At 40.7% G+C, this 22,260-nt stretch overlaps 1 protein-coding gene across 1 annotated transcript; it reads right to left on the bottom strand.

Moving 5' to 3' along the window:
* Positions 1-4,750: 4,750 nt before the first annotated feature.
* On the bottom strand, positions 4,751-19,868 carry LOC121282481. Its single transcript, XM_041196184.1, has 6 exons — positions 19,749-19,868; positions 18,072-18,210; positions 16,138-17,104; positions 14,217-14,359; positions 9,484-9,551; positions 4,751-4,765 (listed from the first exon to the last, which is right to left on the bottom strand). The coding sequence occupies exons 1-6, from the start codon at positions 19,866-19,868 to the stop codon at positions 4,751-4,753; spliced, it is 1,452 nt and encodes a 483-aa protein (XP_041052118.1).
* Positions 19,869-22,260: the final 2,392 nt, after the last annotated feature.

Below are 22,260 nucleotides of genomic sequence, written 5' to 3'. Positions count from 1 at the left end.
CCGACTCCAAAAGCTCATGGTTTCTGTCCAATGCCTGTGTAATGCTTTTCCTTAACATCAGTTTCAACAAAACTGTAGTTATGGGATAAGGTGTTATCTCTCTGCCTGCAGTCAGACTCAACAACAACCAACTGGAAATAGTCAGCAAATTCTGCTACCTTGGATCTACAGTGACAACCTGTCTCTTGATGAAGAGCTCAGCACATGCATTGGAACGGCAGCCACCAACTTTGGCCGACCAACAAAACAGAGATGGAAAAACAACAAATTGACCCACGGGACCAAACTGCTTATCTACAAGGTCTGTATCCCCCAGCACACTGCTGTATGGCAATGGAGCCTGGATAACTTACACCTACCAAGAAAAAAAGCCAATAACTTTAATCGCGTGTCTACAACACATTCTTGATGTCATGTAGAAAGAGAAAATCACCAATGAAGCACACTTTTCTATGCCAAGCATGCTAGCAAAATAAAGCAAAAAAGGTTTTGCTGGTTTGAGCTTGTGCATAAGAATGAACATGGCCACATCCCAAGGATATGCTATACGGGAAGATAGCCCACACCAATCGAACAGTAAGGTGCCCAAAGTTCTGATTCAAGGATGCTGTCAAAAGAGACATGAAAGCTCTCAACATCAGTCATGAAAAAGTCTAGCTGACGATCGATGCAAATGGCGATACCAGCTATGGGCAGGCGCTCGCCACCATGACGTGTGGTTTCAGAAGCTCCAAAGCAGATGCAAGCCCTGCAAACAAGGCATCAGCAGAGGTCATCCCGCACCAACAGCAAGGAACAACTTCTTGTATGGCACTTGCGGCAGACTTTGCCTTTCCAGAATCACCTTGTTTAACCATGAAAAGTGCAGCAAACGATCTCATCAAAGTTCTGAGGCTGCATTCCCATCATCTCTCAGATGGAAGGATGCCAACTCCACAAAGGAATATGGTTGTGGTTGTTGGAGGTCAGTCATCTCAGCTCCAGGACATCACTGCAGAGTTCCTCAGAGTAGTGTCCTTGGCCCAATCATCATCAGCTGCTTTATCAATGACCTTCCTTCCATCATAAAGGTCAGAAGTGAGGATGTTCACCGATAATTGCACAATGTTCAGCACCATTCATGACTTCTCAGATACTGAAGCAGTCCAGGTCCAAATGCAGCATGGACAATATCCATGCTTGGGCTGACAAGTGGCAAGTAATATTCACGCCACATAAGTGCCAGGCAATGACCATCTCCAACAAGGGAGAATCTAACCATCACCCCTTGACATTCAATGGCATTACCATCACTGAATGCCCCACCATCAACATTCTGGGAGTTACCATTGACAGAAACTGAACTGGACTAGCCATATAAATACAATGGCTACAAGAGCAGGTCAGAGACTAGGAATTGTGCGACGAGTAACTCACCTCCTGACTCCCCAGAGTCTGTCCACCATCTACAGGGCACAAATCAGGAATGTGATGGAATACTCCACTTGCCTGGATGAGTGCAGCTCCCACAACACTCTAGAAGCTTGACACCGTGCAGGACAAAGCAGCCCGCTTGATTGGCACCACATCCACAAACATTCACTCCCTCCACCATCAATGCACAGTAGCAACAGTCTGTACCATCTACAGATGCACTGCAGGAATTCACCAAGGTTCCTTCGACAGCACCTTCCAAACTGACGACCACAGCCAACTAGAAGGTCAAAGGCAGCAGATAGATTGGAGCACCAACACCTGGAAGTTCCCCTCCAAGTCACTCACCATCCTGACTGCAAAACTGAACTGAGCGCAACAGACCCCGACCCGGCGCTGAATCCCACCAAACCACCCAATCTGACTAACCCCTCCTCCCTCCCTCCTAACTCCCAGACCTAACCCGAGACAACTATATCACCCCACCGCCCCCAGACCTGACCCCTTCATTTGTGCCTTTGTTTTTTTTATTATTCATTCACAGGATGTGGGCTTTACCACTCCTTCACTGTCGCTGGGTCAAAATCCTGGAACTCACTTCCTAACAGCATTGTGGGTGTATCTACACCACATGGACTGCAGCGATTCAAGGAAGCTCACCACCACCTTTTCAAGGGAAACTAGGGATGGGCAATAAATGCTGGCCCAGCCAGCAAAGCCCACATCCCGTGAATGAATAATAAAAAACACAAAGGCATGAATGAAGGGGTCAGGTCTGGGTTGGGAGAGATGGGCGAGATCAGGTGAGGGGGGGTTGGTTGTCTCGGGTTAGGTCTGGCGGGGGGGGGGGGGGGGGGGGTTAGTTAGATTAGATGGTTTGGTGGGATTCAGCGCCGGGCCGGGGTCCATTGTGGTGCTTAGTTTAGTTTTGCAGGCTAATTTCCGTGTTACACCAGAGGTTAAATTGTGTAACATTTCCAGGGTAAGTATCCAGCTAAGTCCCATTTATCTAGCCCAAGTTTCCAATACTGAGCTCAGTGCCTGAGACTTTTGTGGAGAGTCCCAGACAGCGCAAATCAGCCCATTGGAAGTTTAAATTTTCTGGACAATTACAGCGCATGTGTGTGCACCTGGACCTCTGCAGGGTCCTGATGCGCAGCACAGACTTAAGTCCACATTTCTCTGCTTTGGACATTGAAAGATTCAGGCCATTGGCTTCAGTATTCCCAAGTACTAAATGTCTTCATCCAGTTCTAAATGTCAGATAAGCAATCTGACAAATTAGCAACAGTAAAAGAGTGGTAAGGTAGAGCCAAGTGCCATTAGTGTTCGGATGAAAATGAATGTTACGCTTTTGGGTGACATTGCAAGGGGCAGCATAGGATGCGATCAAGGAAAGATAAATGGTGCATGAGTGGGAAGAGAAGCCATTGTAAGTGATATAATAAATCCAAGGTTGGACTATGAATTGGTGCATGTAGGATAAATGCCTTAGATCAGCATTACATAAAATAAACCCACATGGCATTCCCCTTCTCATAAAAGTTTATTAATAATTATCTCAGTCAATAAATACATCATGAGTTGAGATACAGAGCCACACATACCAAGAAACTTCTAGATTTGATCTGTGGTCTGTGATGAATATGGCTAAGTTTACAATTGTGGTGACTGGGAGAAATCTACTATTGGCTTCAGCATTGCTGGACATCAGACAAAAGACTCCTACTTGAACCTCCTCTGAAAATACCAATGAATGAATGCTCAAGGAGGTCAGGGAAACCCCACAGATCATGTTGATTTTAGCCACATACTGGAATAAAGAAGAGGGAGATTAACGAGTTCAACAAAAAACTAAAGTGGTGGTGTCAGGAAGAAATGGTGGAAATTCAGTGGATGTGGACTTTCAGAAAACTTTTGATAAAGTATTACAAAGGAGACTAATGGAGAAGATCAACAGATGAAAGTAGCAGAAGGGTTGCAAATTGGATTACAATTTGGCTAGAAAGGAAACAGTGAGTTTTTCCAGCATAATTAGAGCAGTGAATTCTTTTCTGGGACTGATTCTGTGCACCATGTACATCAATGATTTGAATATATGGCTCAAGAGGTAGCGACCAAATTTGCAAATCAGACTACAATAGGAGGCACTGCAAATAATTCTGAGGACCAAAGGAAGGAGATATTGATAAATGTGGTACATTTTGGAAAAAAATAAAGAATAATTATACTTTTATTGGCAGATTGCTGGATGATGGGTAGGACTAGAAAGATTTGGGGATTCAGGTTCGTAAGACACCAAAAGCAGCAGCTCAATTACATAAGGCTATAAAAAAGCTAATGGAATTCTGCACTTTATGGTAAGATGTATAGAATGCTCAAGTTGAGATTCAGATGTGGATCTAAATAAAAATCTTGATAAGACCACATTTAAGAGTACTGTTAAGCTCCAAATTATGGGAGCAATGAGACACCAGAAAAGGGTTACATTACCAATCTGCTAGGATTCTTCTAGTATTAGGAAACATAAATCTGAAAACTTGAAAAAATGCTTTTTTTAAGAACACAGGAGATTATAGGACAGATAGGACAGAGTAGATAGAAAAATATGCTAAGCAGCTGGGGTCTAAAATGAGGGAACATCGATAAAAGAGTAAGTTCAAGCGATTTAGGACAGGGTGAAAGCTTTGTTTTAAAAAAAACATTATGAGGCTGAAGAATAAATGGGATATAAAAACGGAGCAGGCCTATGGTATTATAAAGTCTGATGCCTGGGGGATAAATACCAAGAAAGACATGCTAGGTCTGTTTTCATGTTGTAGTTTCTGTGTAATTCAATGTAATCATGAAGAAAGCAAAGTGAACACACCCTGTAAGTGTCCAATAGTGAGCTGTTGCTACCATAAATATCCCAACTGACTTTAAAAAGTTAAAGTAACATCAAGACAGTCATCATAACTACACTAAAACAATAATTATAGCAAACAGTGAAATAGTTTATGGCATCAAGCACTCTAAAACATAAAGGCCTCCAACATTCTTTGATTTTTCTTATTCGTTCATGGGATGTGAGCCATTTGTTGCCCATTCCTAACTGTTGAGAAGATGGTCACTAACTAATGTGCTTTTCATCTTTGCATGACATTTTAATACATGGATTAATCCTTTAAAATGAACAGATTGACAAATATGTTCCAAAAATACAGAAAGGAATTTTATGAAAATCCACTGACTGGTGTGCTGCCAAATTAAACCAAATTCCAAGCTGGAAATGAGGAAAGGCTGAGCAGTCCAGCTTTTTTACCCATATGTATTGGCCTTGATACCAAATCAGAACTCAACAATATCCAGTCTGCATAAGGGAAAAAAAAAAGTCATTTAGAAAACAAAAGCAGATCCTTCAAACTTCTCTACAACTTCCTTAAACATATAGTTGTGCAGTATTTTTTTGCAACTTGTACAATGTAGTACAATATGTTTACAATGAGAATAATCACTTCTGCTAGCATGATGATAGAAAGGAGGATGGAGAACTACAGACCTGTTAGTTTGGCATCAGAAGAAGGGAAAATGTTAGAACTATTACAAAGGGTGTGACAACTGGACATTTAGAAAAGAAGAGTAAAATTGGGCAGAGTCAACATGAATTTATAAAAGAGAAATCATGTTTGACAAACTTGCTGGAATTTTTTTTTGAGGATATTACTAGCAGCATTGATAAAGGAGAACTAGTGGATGAGGTGTATTTGGATTTTCAGAAGGCTTTTGAGAAGGTCCCAAACAGGAGGTAAGTTAATAAAATGAGAGCATTTGGGACTGGGGGAAAATATACTAGTATGGATTGAGAATTGGTTAACAGATAGAAAGCAGAGAGTAGGAATAAATGGATCACTCTCAGGATGGAAGGCTTTTACTAGTGGGGTTCTGCAAGGATTAGTGTTATGTCAAAAGCTATTCTTAATCTATATAAATGATATGGATGAGAGGACCAGTTGTAATATTTCCAAATTGCTGATGACACCAAACTGGGTGGGAATGTAAATTGTGAGGAGGATCAAGGAGGCTTCAAGAGGTCTTAGGCAGGCTAAGTGAATGGGCTAGAACATGGAACATTGAATATAATGTGAATAAGTGTGAAGTTATGCACTTTGGTAGAAAAAAAGCAGAAAAGCAGAATATTTCTTAAATGGTAAGAGGTTGGGAAGTGTGGGTGTCCAAAGGTACCTGGGTGTCCTTGTTCGTGAGTCACTAAAAGTTAGCATGCAGGTTCAGCAAATAATTAGGAAGGCAAATGGTATGTTGGCCTTCATTGCAAAGGGATTTGAGTACAGGAGTAAAGATGTCTTGCTGCAGTTGTACAGAGCCTTGGAGAGACCTCACCTGGAGAACTGTGTACAGTTTTGGTTACCTTATCTAATGAGGAATATACTTGTCATACAGGGAGTGCCACAGGGGATCACAAGATTAATGCCTGGGATGACAGGATTGTCTTATGAGGAGGGATTGAGGAGACTGGGTCTGTATTCCCTAGTTTTGAAGAATGAGGGGTGACCTCATTGAAACTTACAAAATTCTTACAGGGTGTAACAGGGTGAATGGAGATAAGATGTTTCCCCTGGCTGGTGAGTCTAAAACCAGGGGACTTAATCTCAGGTTAAGGTGTAGGCCATTTAAGACTGAGATGAGGAAGAATTTCTTCACTCAGAGGGTGGTGAATCTTTGGAATTCTCTATCCTAGAGGGCTATGGAAGCTCAATCATTGAGTATGTTCAAGACAGAAATCAATAAATTTCTGGAGACTAATAACACCAAGAGATATGGAGATAGCGCAGGAAAGTGGTATTGAGGTAGCTGATCTAATTGAATGAGGGAAGCAGGCTCAATAGGCTGAATGGCTTACTCCAGTTCCTGTGTTAGGATTTATCATCCAAGAATTTGTTGCTGCATTCTTTTGTTTCAAGAAAGTACAAGTTTCTTCCTTTATAGGTAATATTGAATACAACTGAAGCCACCGATAAGAGCTTTGGATTCTGGTGCTGTTCATTAGCTACAAAAGCCTACATTACTATCTGGATCTCCTGACGCGTTGCTACTTGTAGCATACACAGCTTCCTCTTATCTATATAATTATTGCACATTGGAACATACCTGGTCATTTTCTTAAGTTGGTTGGTTCTGACAGTAACTTTACAAGGCGTTGTTTCCAGTAAAGCGGAATACTTGCTCCAGTTTTGGGTGAAGCTTTAAGTAAAAAAAAATCTCTCACCCAGAAGTTTTTTTTAGCCACCAGTGTTTAGAACCATTCAAAACAATATTAATATTTAAAAAGTATATTAATGATAAGGAAGTGCAATATTTCTTTGCAGGTACAGATTTGAATTACAGTTTCCTCTGATATTCAGGAGATTTAATCGCTGAACCAGACTGTTCACACCTCAATGTCGTGTTGGACTTGAGATGATCTTCCAACCACTTATCTGCTCCATCACTAAGAGCGCCTACTTTTACCTCTGTAAAATCGCCCAACTTTGCTCATCTGCTGCTGAAATTCTCATCCATGTCTTTGTTATTCTAGACTTAATTATTTCAATGCTCTCATGGCCAGCCTCCCATTTTCTGCTTCTCATAAAATTGAGCTCATCAAGATACTGCTGCACATATCCTAAATCACAACAAGTCCTGTTCACCTATCACCCCATGCTCGCTGATCTACACTGGCTCTCAGTCCAACAATGCCATTTTATGATTTTTATTCTCATTTTCAAATCCTTCCATGGCCAAGACTTCCCTTCTCTCTGTAACCTGCTCCAGCCCTACAACCCTCAAAGGTCTCTGCACTCTTGCAATTCTGACATCTTGTGCGTCCCCAATTTTAACTGCTCCACCATTTGCTGCAATGCCTTCAACTGTCAAGCTTCTAAGCTCTGGAATTTCCCCCCATACCTCGCTTTCCTCCTTTGTGATGCTTCGTAAAACTAAACTTCTGCTTATTTGTCCTACTATCTCATTATGTGGCTCATTGCTCCGTGTCACGTACTGTTTGATAACACTCCTGCAAAATGCCTTGGGATGTTTTACTATATTAAAGGTCCTATATAAATCCAAGTTCTTGTTCATATAGAAAATAGCTGAGCCACACTGAACAAGGAGCTCCCAAGTTCAAACTCTGATCTTTGCAGTTAGCTACAAATAGGAGAGGTATTACAATGGGCGTCAGTGCTCTTGTAATTAGGGGTGGGAAAGTGTTCCAGGTCATTATACAAAAATCTCTGAAGGAAAAAGTGTGCTTCACTTACATTAACAGGAGCCCTTTGTGAAGAGCAGAAAAAACAGAAAAAACTGCATTTAAATATGTGATCAGGTAAAAATGATATTATACATTAAAGTGTGATTAATTGGGTAACTAGTACCGGTGTACAGCACATGATATTGAGCCAAGAGTACACATGGGGTAGAATCCTCTTCCTGTCGGATGGGCTGTTCGGGAGTGGGCGAGGGCGGGTGCAGAGCTGATCGCCACCCACGATCAGCTGCACGCTGCCATTTTATGTAGGTGGGCCAATTAAGGCCCGCCCAGCGTGATGCAAAGCCAGTAGTGCTCAGCGCTACCTGTGTGGGCGGGGGGAGGAGGGACAGACAGGGCCTGTGCTCTTTCACGTATGCACGCAAAAGGGCGCAAAAATCTCCCTGAGGCACAGAGCTGCTTCAGGGAGATTAAGGTAAGTTTCAAAGTTCAAAATAAAGAAAATGATAAATCATTTACACGTGTCCCCTCATGTGACAGCGTCACATGAGCTGGGACATGTTTATCAAATGTTTGAAAAATATTTATTAATTTAACAAACCCTTCATGAAACCGCATCCCGCCCGTGGATGAGGTTTCATGAAAAATGCAAAGGCTGCTTGGGCTCTTCGCCTGCCCAATTTTCGGCGCCTGCTGAACGGAAGATTGGAATGATGCACGATGACGTCAGGATGCATGCCCGCCGTCACTGCAAGTCATTTTACGCGTCGACATGCGGGGGACGCCCCTGCACACTGACAAGAAAATTCTGCCCATGGTGCTTTTTTGTATACTTACAATTGTGAAAACTATGGAGGCTAAAAGTTAACTTTAGGAAGTGAAACTGTTATTCTTGTCACGAGGCTATGCCCCTTTACTTTTAAATATATGACTTTTCAACCTTCAACTAACAGAAAATCTTTCAGTTTGAAATGAGATAGAAGAAACTACCTAAAAATGCAAGGCCATCTTCCAAGGTGAAGGTGAAAAAGCAAACAAGACATCCTCAGGGGAATGTGAAGAGAGGGACATTTCCTATAATTCAAAGATGCATCAAAGCCTGTCATTGTCTAAGGAAGAGACATTAAAATGCAAAGTACTGGATACTGAAACACTGGCAACCACAGACAGACCTGCTCAAAACGCTTTTGAAAAACACAATGGGCAAAATATAGAAGACCAGACTACCAGCCACTGCAAAGAGATTGCAAGTGATACAGGTAGTGTCAAGGGAGTTTTCAGCAGACGAAACAGGCTGAAAAGCTGCTATCTCCCTCTTTTGAGTTAGAGAAGTCAACAATCAGAAACCTACCAGCGGACAGAGATCTTGCAATAATTGCAACATCTTCTACATTGGACCGCATCCAAGAAACCAGCTAAGCTAAACTGGCCACAACATTTAAAATCTACACCTCAAGGAAACTTAACCGTATATTCTTTTATTTTTTTTATTGGACTCTAACTTCTCTTATTTCTAATACCTGTATGTATGGCATCACATGATTATTATTTTTTTCTTGGATTTAGTGGTTAATAAATTTGCTCTTCTTTAACTCAAGAAAACCTTGTTGGATTGGCTCCTTATTGCTCACAGCATAAACGGTTAAATACATTTAAATTTGGAAAAGGCGTATCCTCATGAAAAAGAAACTTAAACCTTTATTGTGACCAACCAAGGAGCCAGAGGTGGGCCAGTTCACCCCTTCTCACCTGGTCATAACATTATTTTGAAATTGCACAGAAGAAACAAATTTAACATTCAATAACGCCCTGACTGTAATACTTACCACAATGACCTTCTGAATATCTTGCAAGCCCAGCTGCTGCCATCTTTTGGGAAAGCTTGGACCCTCTCCTAAAGGAAAACAAAGTTAAATCAAGGTCAAAGATAATTAAAGAAAAAGTGAAATTAAGCTGATACAGGCTTTGTAACTTTGACTGTTAAACTGGGCTAAATTATACAGCACTCCAAAAGAGAGAGATTAGACGCTGGCTGTTTATTCCCCGTTTATTAACTAATGTAGAACAAGATTTTGATTACTGAAATCGCGATTCTAGCCAGCAGTGAAATGACTGAGGGGCAAACTTCTTTATATATTATTCGTACTAGTAGGTCTCCTGTGGTCATGGTGAGTCAGATGTTTGCTAAGAACATGGGCATTACCATTCATATTGATTTACTAATGCTGAGGCAACCATAGAACCTGAAATCATAAAGAGTGTCTATGGTCCCTTGACAGGCATTGTAGCAATTTAGGGGTGGTGGTGAAAGAGAGGGGAAGCCTTACAACATTTAAGGGAAGGTTTGAACTAATCAAATCACTTTTGAAAAAATCTGTCAACCATTTAGATGTTTAACAAATATCTAATGGCAAAAATAAGTTGCAAGGCTTGCATAGTTTAACCAGGGATAAAAATATTCTTCTGCCTGAACTCTCCTCTCCACCTGTGGATGTGCCTAAATAACAAGCTTACAGCAGTCAATTTCCTCCTGCCAAGTACTATCACAGTGACAATTCTATACCTGACACCATCACTACCTGTCTGAATAAAGTGCATCAGGTGAAAGGGGCCCATGCGTAAGGATTAAGATTTTTACCTGCTACAGTAAACATTAATTAAAAACAAAGCATACACTAATCAAAATAAGGGCATCATAACTCAAAAAGGACTGGGAAGTCTTGCCTACATACCTCAGGATCCCTATTTTCCCTCTTTCACTGAAAAGTGCCACTGTCATGATGTTGGATTTTTGATAAAGTCTTGCAAAGAATGTTTTGTTTTTCACTGACTTCTTGAACCAGTTGATCTCTGACCTGGACCAGGTAACACCATACATTGGAGAAACCTGCAGAAGATGATTTGATACGATACTGTTTTGTTAGCATTCCAACCTCACCACTCTGACCCCCAACCAAGCCCCAATTTAAGGACACAGAAATAGGAGTAGGAGTAGACCACTCCGGTGGTCTGCCAAGCTTGCCCCACTGTTCAATATGATCATGGCTAATCTTCTGCTTCAACTCCAATTACCCACCCACTCCCCATATCCCTCATTTCCCTGAGACCCCAAAAATCTGTCTCAGCCTTAAATATATCACACGCTCATTTAAAAAAAACTCTTTCAAGGCCAGCATTTGTTGCCCATCCCTGATTGCCCTGGAACTGAGTGGCTTTCCACACCATCTCAGAGGGCAGTTTAGAGTCAGCCACATTGCTGAGGGTCTGGAGTCACATGTACGCCAGATCACATAGGGACGGCAGATTTCCTTCTCTAAAGGACATTAGCGAAACAGATGGTTTTTATGACAATCAACAATGGTTTCATGGTCACCATTACTGAGACTAGCTTTCAATTCCAGATTTTATTAATTGAACTTAAATTCCAATGGTCGGATTTGAACCCTTGTCTCCAGAACTTTAGCCTGGGCCTCTGGATTACTAGTACAGTGACATTACCACTATGTCACCGTCTCATTGTAAAAATAATCTTTTAAGGTGTAATGTCGGTAATCATTGTCAGTGACCGATTAGCTTAATATTTCAGTTAAAAATCATTAAGTGATATGGAAGTTCCATTACTAAAACTTACAGAATCTGAATATCATTACTTATTAAGGCACTGAGTGCTGGTGTTGTGGCACTCTTGCATCACTTCTAACTCAGTATTTAAAAATGCCATTTTTTTGTTCAATTGATGAACATTAAAACCAAAAAAAGGGTTCATATGCGGCATCATTCAATATCTTTGGTTTAGCTGTAATTATAAACAGCATCAAACTAAGAGAATAATTCTCCCTAACCTTTGTATATTTGTTCCTAATTTGGCATTAGATATAATAAAACCCCCTGAAATTCCAAATACTGATTTTTCTTAAACTCGCATCCCTATGTACTTACATTTGCTAAAGACACACATAAAGCTTGCTGGGGAAGAGCACAATATATTGGAGGTAGAGATTTTAAACAACTTAATGAAAGGCAAGCAGAGAATCCATAATCCACACATAAGACTTCTACTAGAAGGTGTTGGTAGTCATCTGCAAATATAAAGTCAAAGATAACAATTTATATCTTCAATGCAAATTCATCTTTTAGAAAATGAATTCAAACAGACTGCTCAGTGCAGAGGAAAAATAACTTCATCAATAATATGCTGCAACCTGAAAAAAAACCCCTGGTGTATCATAAAATCTAAATGACTAAGCTCATTTATTATTTGCGAAGAGTATGGCCAACTGGGTGACCAAAGGTATGTAACAGATTGCGCTGTAACCTCCGATGGAGTGGCAACTGAGTTAGATTGCCATTCTGCTCGAAAGCACTTCCCTGGAAATCCAGGAGTTGGGCCTGGCCGGGGAGTGGGGGCGGGGGGGGTCAAGAGTCGGACCCGGAAAGGGGGGAGTTCCCGTGGGGTGAAAAAGAGTACTGTGGAAGGGGCGGGAGGTAGTGGAGTGGATCTGTACAATAGTTACCCAGAGGCTAGAAGTAGTTTATTTCTTCTAACATTTTCTGGGTAACCATTGATGTAACAGTCAGAACCATCCAAAATGTATGATTTAAATCACATTTTTGGATGGTTCCTAGGGGAGGGCAATTGCTCATCAGAGGTTTGCACTTCCCAGACAATTGCTCTGCAATCCTTACTTGGGAATTTCTAGAGAGGTCGGGGTTTCACAGCCCTGGAGCTCGGAAGTTGTGGCCCATTGTACCAGGGTTCCTTGAGCACAAAATCTATGACAACAAGCTGACTCAATGTTCCACATTGCCAGAACCTAACTATCAAAATTGATTACCTGCATTATGAAAAGGAACTACCTACTATTGCCTCATTATGAAGCAATACATTGATGTCAATCTGCAAGAGTGCTAAAGCACTCTCTAAAATCAGATGTTTTAAATCGATACTATGGTTACAACAGTAAGTCAAAGGTTGGGAATTCTGCAGCGCATAACTCACCTCCTGACTTCCCAAAGCCTTTCCACAATCTACAAGGCAACAGTCAGGTGGTGATGGAATGCTCTCCACTTGCCTGGATGAGGGCAACTCCAACAACAACACTCAAGAAGCTTGATACCATGAAAGACAGTGTAGCCTGGTTGATCAACATCCCATGTTGATCATTCAATCTCTCCACCACTGGCACTCAGTGTGTAAAACTTACCACCTGTAAGATTTTGATAATGCTTCTAAGTTTGAGGGTTCTATATCGGTTTGAAGTAACATTTTAGGATTTTAGCTTAGCCATCTTTTTAAATGGTCTAGTTTGAATTCCTGCTTGAGTGAGACAATTAAACGGTTAAACAGTAGGGCTTGCAACTACAGCTCAAATTACTAGGCCTTGTCAGAGATGCTCACATCCCAAGTATAATTTTTTTAAAAGTCAACAATAATCCCTCATGAATGATTCTGTACTAGTCATGGTGAAATTTCACTATGTGATGGCCCATGTGCTTTTGGGAAAAATCTGTGCTTTATGTTGGGATGATGGCCCCCTTAAGAACTAAATTTCTCTGCAAGTGATTTATTGTAAACAGCCAATTGCTGTTTTTGGGGGGCTGGCGGAGGGAAGGAAAGAGAGAGAGTTTTAGACGCAAGACTCCAGAGTTAACGAATATTACAACCAGGAGAGTTCTGACCCAAGGTAGCTATGCTTAAGATGCCAGTGACGTCTGTGTTGATTGGGGAGTCTAAACCGTAGGACGGTTGGAGGAGATTTGAAGGGGAAGGACTAAGAAATGTCAGTTCTTATACTAGTCTTTGAAACAGTACTCAGACCAATCTTTCAATTTCTGGTAAGTATCTGACTTGAGTTTATTGAGGGTGTAAGTCAAATGGATGGAGAAGGAAAGTTAAGTGAAGAAGTTTGGTTTAATTGTGTTCATTCTTAATATCTTTAACATAACTGACTATCTTAGAGTGTAGTTAATAGCATTCATGTTCTTTGATATTTGTGTAGTAAAATTCTTTTGTTTTAAACCGTGAACCTTGTGGCTTCATTCCTTTAGTAATTATCTGCGATTTCAAATTCCAGAACAAAACTAATAAGTTACTGGTCTCTACTGAGATCATAATAATGCCCTGGTTATTGATATACCGCATGTAGAACTAATTATTATAACAGCAGCAACAAAAAACAGAACAGAAGATCGTAGGTTCAGTTCCCTGCTATGTGGCGATTTGGCTGATTTCAGCAGGGCATCAATTTGGATGTTATATGGGTTAGGATATAGTACTGCACTTGTACAGACGTTGGTCAAGGCCAAGATTAGGACTGGCTTTAGTGCCCGCTGTGGGTGACCAGCTCTGTCAAGTCACTGACTCCACTCTCACATGAAGAACAACTACTTGTGCAATCCTAGTACTCCAATGAAAAATACAGATTTGCAGGTTACGAAAACCTACAACTATATCATTTGTATTTTTTTTCCTCAAATGTCATTCCATTCACTATTATTATCTACATCTGCTTTTAGTATATATTCTCTTGCTAACTCTCCATATAGCCTGTGCCCATACCATGTGTCATAGTTGCTTCATTTCCCACAATCCTGATAACACAAGACCGATACCACTGCTTGCTTTCAGGAAGCCAAGCACACACATAGGAGCTGATCAAAGGAGTGCAACACAATGTAGCAGAGTTCTTCGAGCACTCGATGCTGCAAAAAAAAAAAGGTAATCTAATGTTAATTTTGGCAGTTGGCTCAGCTGAGGCCTAGGAGCAGGTTACCAACACAGTCTTTGGAGAAGACACACCACATGGAGAGTCCACAGCATTGATTATTTTTGGGACTAGAAATATCCTAAATTATGGATTAATACATCAGATTTCTGGATTCACTTCTGTAAATGGGAGAAGTATACTCAGGCACCTGCCAGCTCTACACTATTGGAAAGTCCAGTGACTGACTGCTATCTTTGGATTGAGGCAGGTTGTTTAGTCAGCCTGGGTGAAACAATTACCATTTGGCATCCTTTGTAATAGGGGCCAGTAATAACTTAAAAACTAATTTTCTTCAGGGATCCAGGTCACATCCAAGGCTTGAAGCCGCAACACAAACCAAGGCCCAATTTATGTTCTTCTGGAGGCCATTATCCCTCTTGTAACTTTGTGTATGTTTGCAAGCAAGTGCACTAACTCCCATTAGGAATGGGAACCAGTAATTCTAGAATAACCTCCAACCTTTCCACACCTCCACGTAAGTGATCTTGTTTGTGTCAGATGGATATTGTGCTTCCAGACAAGGCTGAAGATTGATGTATTTGGTAGTTAATGGTGTTCCACTGGATTCCTGCCACAGTTACAGCAGGAGTTCCACAAAACAGCCAGCCAATTATATTCTGTACCTCGAAGTGTAAGTGAGAGATAGGCATCACAATAAAGTAACAAAAAAGTCTCCAGAAAGTTAATATTGCTGGATTTTTATGCTATATTTAAGGCTTTATAGCTTATTAAGTGTAGTGATGAGAATTAGGTGATAATAGGAAAAGCAAGAGAAAGTGGGAAAGTGAAGGGGTAGGAAACAGGAATGGAGTGAGGGGCTGGGGAGAAGCACAAATGATTTGGAAGGATGCTTTGAGGGGTTATATCTTCCCTGCAAATCCATCCTAATGCTGTGGACAGCCTCTGGTGGCTCCTTTTCCCATGACACCATGCAATTCCACACACCACTTCTCACATAAAAAGCCAAAAGAAGAAAATGACAGAAAAGCAGAGAGAAACAGAAACACAAAAATAACAAAAAGGAACAGATAAGATTGAGATCTTTAACTCTGACTTACCATGCCCATGCATATCAACTGGGAATATATTAAAAATATTAAGACACCAGTGCATGTTCCTGAGCAACTTTTCACATCACGAATTTCAATACTCAAATTTATAATGGACACTCCCTACAGAACCTTGTCAAGCTGTAATTACACTATTTTACCAATGGATACATGGCAACTTCACCATTGACAGAAGGGTGTAATTATGACAAACATTTATTAGTAGCTTTCATTAGAAATGTGAACATCAGAATTTATAATGGTAATATCAAAAATAAGAACAGAAGTATGATTTTAAAATGAATTATGCCTGTGTACCCTGGTCCTGCCTCTTGCTATCTTTACCTGAGAGCTACACTTGGTCTTGAGCCCCTATATGCAACACCACAGGAGACTGCTTACTCCAAATTTAAAAATCAGATATCACAGTCTGAGATGGAGTCTTGCTCTATACTTTTAGTCAGGGAGGGGAGAAAACAAGCAATATTGCACCTACAATGCACATTGCATGTCTAAGTTATATATAACTACCAAGTTAATGTCATTGTTGCCCCATTAAACTCTCCACATCCTACTGTTTTGTTCTTATGGAATTTTTTCACTCACTCTAGAAAGACATGATTATTTTAAAACATAAGGTAGGAAAATTCTTTCATGCACTTACTTTAATTGCCTCATTAGTTCTGGTAGCTCCTGGCTAGAGTGCTGTATATAAAAATAGTGCGGGTCAACTGCATAGCTGACCCTTATCTCCACCTCCTGCCACCGACAAAACTGGAATTCTGGGACATCACTAGCTACAGGCACTTTCATATCCCTTTCAACTGATGAATCTGGAAAATGACTCTCAGTTAGTGGTTCCAACATACTGTTTGAGTTCAAGTGTTGTTGGGGAGAAAATATACAATTTTTGGAGGTCAACACATGTTCTATTGGATTTGGTTGGCATAATGCATCATTCAGGCTCAAGGATTCCTGAGATGAAGTGGCATCAAGAGCTGAGACCACAGCTTGTCCATTACACGTCTTTTCTTCTTCAGGTTCAACACAACCATTAGTATCACTGTTCGATGTAGTAAATTCAAAAGTGTCCCAAACTTCCCATTCCGATCGAACTATATATGTTTGATTGTCATTTGAAGACTTTCTTTTGTCAGAAAGGATATGTGGATCTTCTTTCCTCAAGCACAGGCTTGCGTAGCTAGAGATTTCAGTAGATAACCTGTCCTCTACTTTTGTTACAATGAGCTCATTGTGCAGATTTGATGATACAAAGTCTTCTGGAGGTTGGTCAGCCTCTGAAGAAAGACTGTGAAAAAAAGGGTAACCACCAGTGGAATGTTTCACAAATTGTTCTTCCTTTTGCAATTTAGATTCTGATGTTAAGTTCTCACAAGACACACCAATTACCCTGGAAAAGTTTATTTTGGAAAGGTCAAACTTGGGACTACAGATGCCAGAATCCTCACAAATACATGTGCTTAGATTCTTCTTAACACCTGTTATAAAATCTTCTGGAGCTAAACCATCAATGGAACTTTTGGAACCAGATGCAGGAACTCCAATAGGAAGAAGTTTCTCAGTTGGAGTCTGTTGTCCAGTCGCCAGAATTCCTAGTTGAAACAAGATGCCTGTGATGGCAGACAAAGCCTTAATGAGGAATGGAAAAATAAAACATCTAATCTTTGCTAAATTTAGGTATGATCTTTAAACAATTAACCTGTAACAATATGCTTTGACAATTTAAATTTAAAATGCTGGAAAATAATGTTCCTTTAATTTCCTGAGAGCACCTTTGCTTACATAGTAACTTGGTATAATTGATCTTGAATTTAAAACTCTTATAATGACCCTACACAGGATGTGAAATTACAACCTAAGGAGTTGGGCCAAAGTCAGTACCAAAGGACCAAGAAGAACAAGACAAGAATGTGCTTTGTAGCTGAATTTTCATCTGCAATGCCCCATATAATTGAAAGTCCTATTTCTAGCATCTGTCCATAGCATTACACTTTTCAAAGGCTTCAGAGGTGTTACACCATAGAGCGTCAAATTTGTGAAGCAAGTAAATTGGGAGTAATCCAAATAATAACCTATTTGCTAAGTTATCAACAGCTAAATCCAAAAGAATCAAAAGTAGTGAAACAGTGGGAGAGCGGGGAGGGGGGTGAAGAAAGAAAAATCAGGCAATCAACTCAATTTTTTCAAAGCTAATACTGACAAACGAGCAGTACCTAAACAAAGTCAGATCTTTCCCTACAGTTTTCATCCTTGCTCCGTGGAAATATGATTTGTAACATACATAAATACAATTGTGAAAAATCAACTACTAGTGTCTAGAATTTTACATTCAGAAAGTTCCAGTACATACCCCTTAAAAATAGGTAAAGATGTTCAGGAAAAAAGCAAATTACTTAAGTTTCTTCTGACATACCTTAACATTTCAGATTTTAGAGATTTAGTTACAAATGATGAGGTGGTTACAGAAGAAGAATCATACGGACTCAAAACGTTAATTCTATTTCTCTCTCCATAAATGCTGCCAGGCCTGCTGAGTTTTTCCAGCATTTTCTGTTTTTATTACAGATGATGAGTTACCTGTTTTAGCTTCTAGAAGCATTTTGTACAATTCTTTACTTGAACTACACAGTTGACATAGTTGATGTTGGACAATTTTGTAACTCTTGCAGAAATCCTCTTCGGCCGTAATGGTAATCTTCTGAATATTCAATCTGACCTGTAAGGATACATTTTGATGTGTCAATTTTAACCAACAACTTGCATTTTATGATGTTAAAGGTGCAAATGTTCCAAGATGCTTCTCAGCAACATTGTCAGACAAAAACTGTCACAGTCACATGAGCAGATATTAGAACAGAGCAAAGAGGTGGGTTTTAAGCAGCATCTTAAGGACAATACAGGTAGGGAGGCGAAGAGGTTTGGGAATCCCAGAGCTTAGTGCCTAGACAGCTGAAGGCATGACTGCCAGAGGGGTAAAGGAAATCAGGGGCGCACAAAAGGCCAGGATTGCAGGAATGCAGCTATGTTAGTTCTTGGGCGTTATTCGCTGTGAGGATCATTTTGCAGTCTGTAAAATAAAAATACATTTTGCAGCTCTCCAAAGTCAAAGCACCATGGAATGAAAATACACCTTCCTTTCCATCAAGCTTATTTCCTCAATAGATTTAATGCTATATGCCTACGCCAGTTAAAATTTGCACACATTTTCCAATCTCAAAAGTAATTAAGTACAGCTCCAGAGTATTGATCCATATCGCTGCTTAACTCTGACTGGCTATCCCCCACAACCTCTAACATCACAAGTATATTTATGTTCTGTGGAGTGTGTAATTATTTCAGCCTAGAGTAAATTATAATCTTCAACCCATTCTAAACTACTGGGATGCTAGGGAGGAGCTACTTTCAAAGCCAAGCAAGACCAGCAAAAAGTGGAAGATCCTGGATACAACAATCAAGAGGAGTATGGCTTGGACATAGCACATTGACCATATCACTACCAGGGCAGCAGCTGGGGTGGGTCTGTGGAAGTATGCACAGAACTGCCGTCAAACGGTGTAAGACCTACATCTTTATAATCCTTGAAATTGCAGCTCAGACTGGTGGATAGTGAGTCAAGCACAGATTAAGACTACAAACAGTCCAGGACTAAGCAATAAAGACAGCATATTGCTTTCTGTGCTTTATCTGATCAATTGATTGGTGCAACATCTGTGGTGGACTCCGAACAATGAAGAAAGGTTTTTTGATACTCTGGGAGAAGAACCTGCACAAAGATATCACCACTGATAGAGGAAGTAGGGCAGATCTATCATGATCTACGCAACAGTGTGTGCATGCCTGCCATGAGTGGCAAAACTTGGCAACATTTAATCACAGAGAAGATTGTGACTGAGGAGTCAACTAAGTTCCCTGTAATCGATGCACTGACCAAAAATTCCAGAATATCAAAAGGATATTATTAGCAAGCTCCTTATATTTCTGGCTGTTTCTTTAGGAGTGTTGCACATAATTAATTTTACTGATGATTGCTCTAGCCTTTGAAGAGGAAGGCTTGGATCTCATTAATTTGGGCTGAATGCAATATTCAATGCCCTGTTGGTGCATTTTCATTTGAATTTCCAGTAACTATTGTAACACTGCTTCTTGACAATGCAAAGAACCTTTATTTTAGAAACAAATAAAAAACTTTTACTGCTATAAGTTAAAACATTCTATTCCTTAGGATCTAGTTAATTGAAGATTGCAGTAACATACCCATTCAACTAGCGGTCCCAGCTCTTTGCTAATGGCCTTCTGGTAATTTTCAATTATCATCAGCTGGTAGTAGAGAGACCGTTTCATTTTTTCTACTGTGGTAGCATGCTTCTGCTCCATAAGCGCATTTCTCTAGCAAAATAAAGTATTATATATATGTGGCATTACATGTAATTTTAAAACTGTGCACCTAGATTCAAAAATCTAACAACTTTGAAGCATATAGTGCCTTTAACATAGTAAAATATCCCAAGGCACTTCATGGGAGCAATTACCAAACTAAGTTTGGCACTGAACCCCATAAAGCAATATTAGGACAGGTGACCAAAAGATTAGTCAGAGGTAAGTTTGAGTGCCTTAAAAGAAAGAGGCGGAGAAGTTTACGAGGGAACTTCAGAGGTTAAGGTCTATGCAGTTGAAGGCACAATCAACAAAACTGGAGCAATGAAAATCAGGATGTGAAAGTGGCCAGAATTTGTGGAGAGCAAAGATCTCAAAGGGTTGTAGGGCTGCAAGGGGTGGCTAAGATTGGGAAAGATCAGGTTATGAAGGGATCTGAAATAAAGAAGAGGACTTTAAAATAGTCTCCTGGTCTGGCAAACACCTCAATATAGGTCAGCAAGCAAAAGGATGATGGGTGAATGGGACTTGGGTAGAAGCTTAAGTTTATGAAGGGTGGAATTTTGGAAATTGGTTAGGAGAGCATTTGAATAGTCAAATCTACAGGGAATAAAGGAATCAATTAGGGTTTCATCAGCACATTAACTGAGGCAGGGCAAAGATGTTATATTGGTGGAAGTGGGCAGTCATAATGATGGAAAGGATATGTGATTAGAAGCTCAGCTTGGGGTCAAATAGGGCATCAAGATTCATAACAATATCCAGCCTCAGACATTGGCCAGGGGAGAGGGATATGGAGGTAGTGGCTGGGGAGCTGAGTTTGTGACAGAGTCCAAGGTCTTCCCAATATTTGAATGGAGGAAATTTTTGCTCATCCAATACTGGATGTCGGGCAAGTTGCGTGATGAATCAGAGGAATTGTCGGGTGGTGGTGATAAGATAGAGCTGGATCTCCTCACCATGAGAGGTGGCAGTGAGGCAGAGTGGGATGTCATCAACGTAGGTGTGGGATCTTAAACTTGGAATGATAATTTTCAATAGCTATCAAATTTTGTATGATTGCCATTCCCTAGCTAACAAGTCCCTGTATAGGGCACCTGAAGGGCAAAATAGGCATTATTTACCATCACATTGATGAGCTCCTTTTGCAACTGTGGATAAGGGAATGGAAAAGGTTGAAACAAAGAACCTAATCTTGGTTATAAATAGGAATAGAATGGAACAGAGCCAAATTTCACAAGGGGGAGGAGGTCAAGAAAGATAAGATTTACATAGCATCTTTCATGGCCTCAAGACATCCCAAAACGTCATAAAGTATTTGTTATAATTAATTGCTGGGATGTTAGCATTGCTGGCAAAGCCAGCATTTATTAGCCATCCCTAATTGCTTGAAAAAGGGGTAATGAACCACCTTCTTGAACTGCTGCAGTCCATTAGTGCTATTTGGAAAGGTGTTCCAGGTTTTTGACCCAGTTACAGTGAAGGAACGGCAATGTAGTTCCAAGTCAAGATTGTGCTGCCCTTCTTCTTCTAGATGGTGAAGGTCAGGGGGTTGAAAGATGCTGTTAAGGCATCTTGGAGAGTTGCTGCAGTGCATCTTGTAAATGGTAAATACAGCTGTCACTATGCACTGGTGGTGGAGGGGCTGAATGCTTAATATGTGGATGGAATGCCAAAAAAGCAGGCTGCGTTGTCCTAGATGGTGTGGAACTTCTTGAATGTTGTTGGAGTTGCACTCATCCAGGCAAGTGGAGAGTATTCCATCCCACTCCTGACTTGTGCCTTATAGATTGTGGGCAGGCTTTGGGGAGCCAGGATATGAGTTAACTGCTGCAGAATTCCCAGCCTCTGACCTGCTCTTTAAGTCAGAGTATTTATATGGGTGGTCCAGTTCAGTTTCTGGTCAATGATAACCCCTAGGATATTGATAGTGGGGGAATTCAGTGAACATCAAGAGAGATGGTCAGATTCTTGCTTGTTGAAGATGGTCACTGCCTGGCACTTGTCACTTATCAGCCCAAGCCTCAACGTTGTTCAGGTCTTGTGCATGCGGGCACAGACCGTTTCAGTATCTGAGGAGCTGAGGATGGTGCTGAACACTACCCAGTCAGCAAATATCCCCCCTTCTGACCATACGATGGAGGAAAGGTAATTGATGGAGAAGCTGAAGATAGTTGGGCTCAGGGCACTATCCTGAGGAACTTCTGCAGCGATGTCCTGGAGCTGGGATGATTGGCCAACCAGTGGAGAATTTTCCTCTGTTCAGGGTTCAAAGTACACAGGGTTGGCAGACGAATTCACCCTCAAAATGTCACCAGTACCCGCGGAAAAGTAGAGGGTGACAAATTTGAAAAAGGTCATCCCCGTTCCATTAATCATGGTTCCTCCAGTC

Source organism: Carcharodon carcharias, chromosome 9 (genome assembly GCF_017639515.1).
Source record: "Carcharodon carcharias isolate sCarCar2 chromosome 9, sCarCar2.pri, whole genome shotgun sequence".
NCBI lineage: Eukaryota > Metazoa > Chordata > Chondrichthyes > Lamniformes > Lamnidae > Carcharodon > Carcharodon carcharias.
This window is presented reverse-complemented; position numbering and strand designations above follow the sequence as displayed.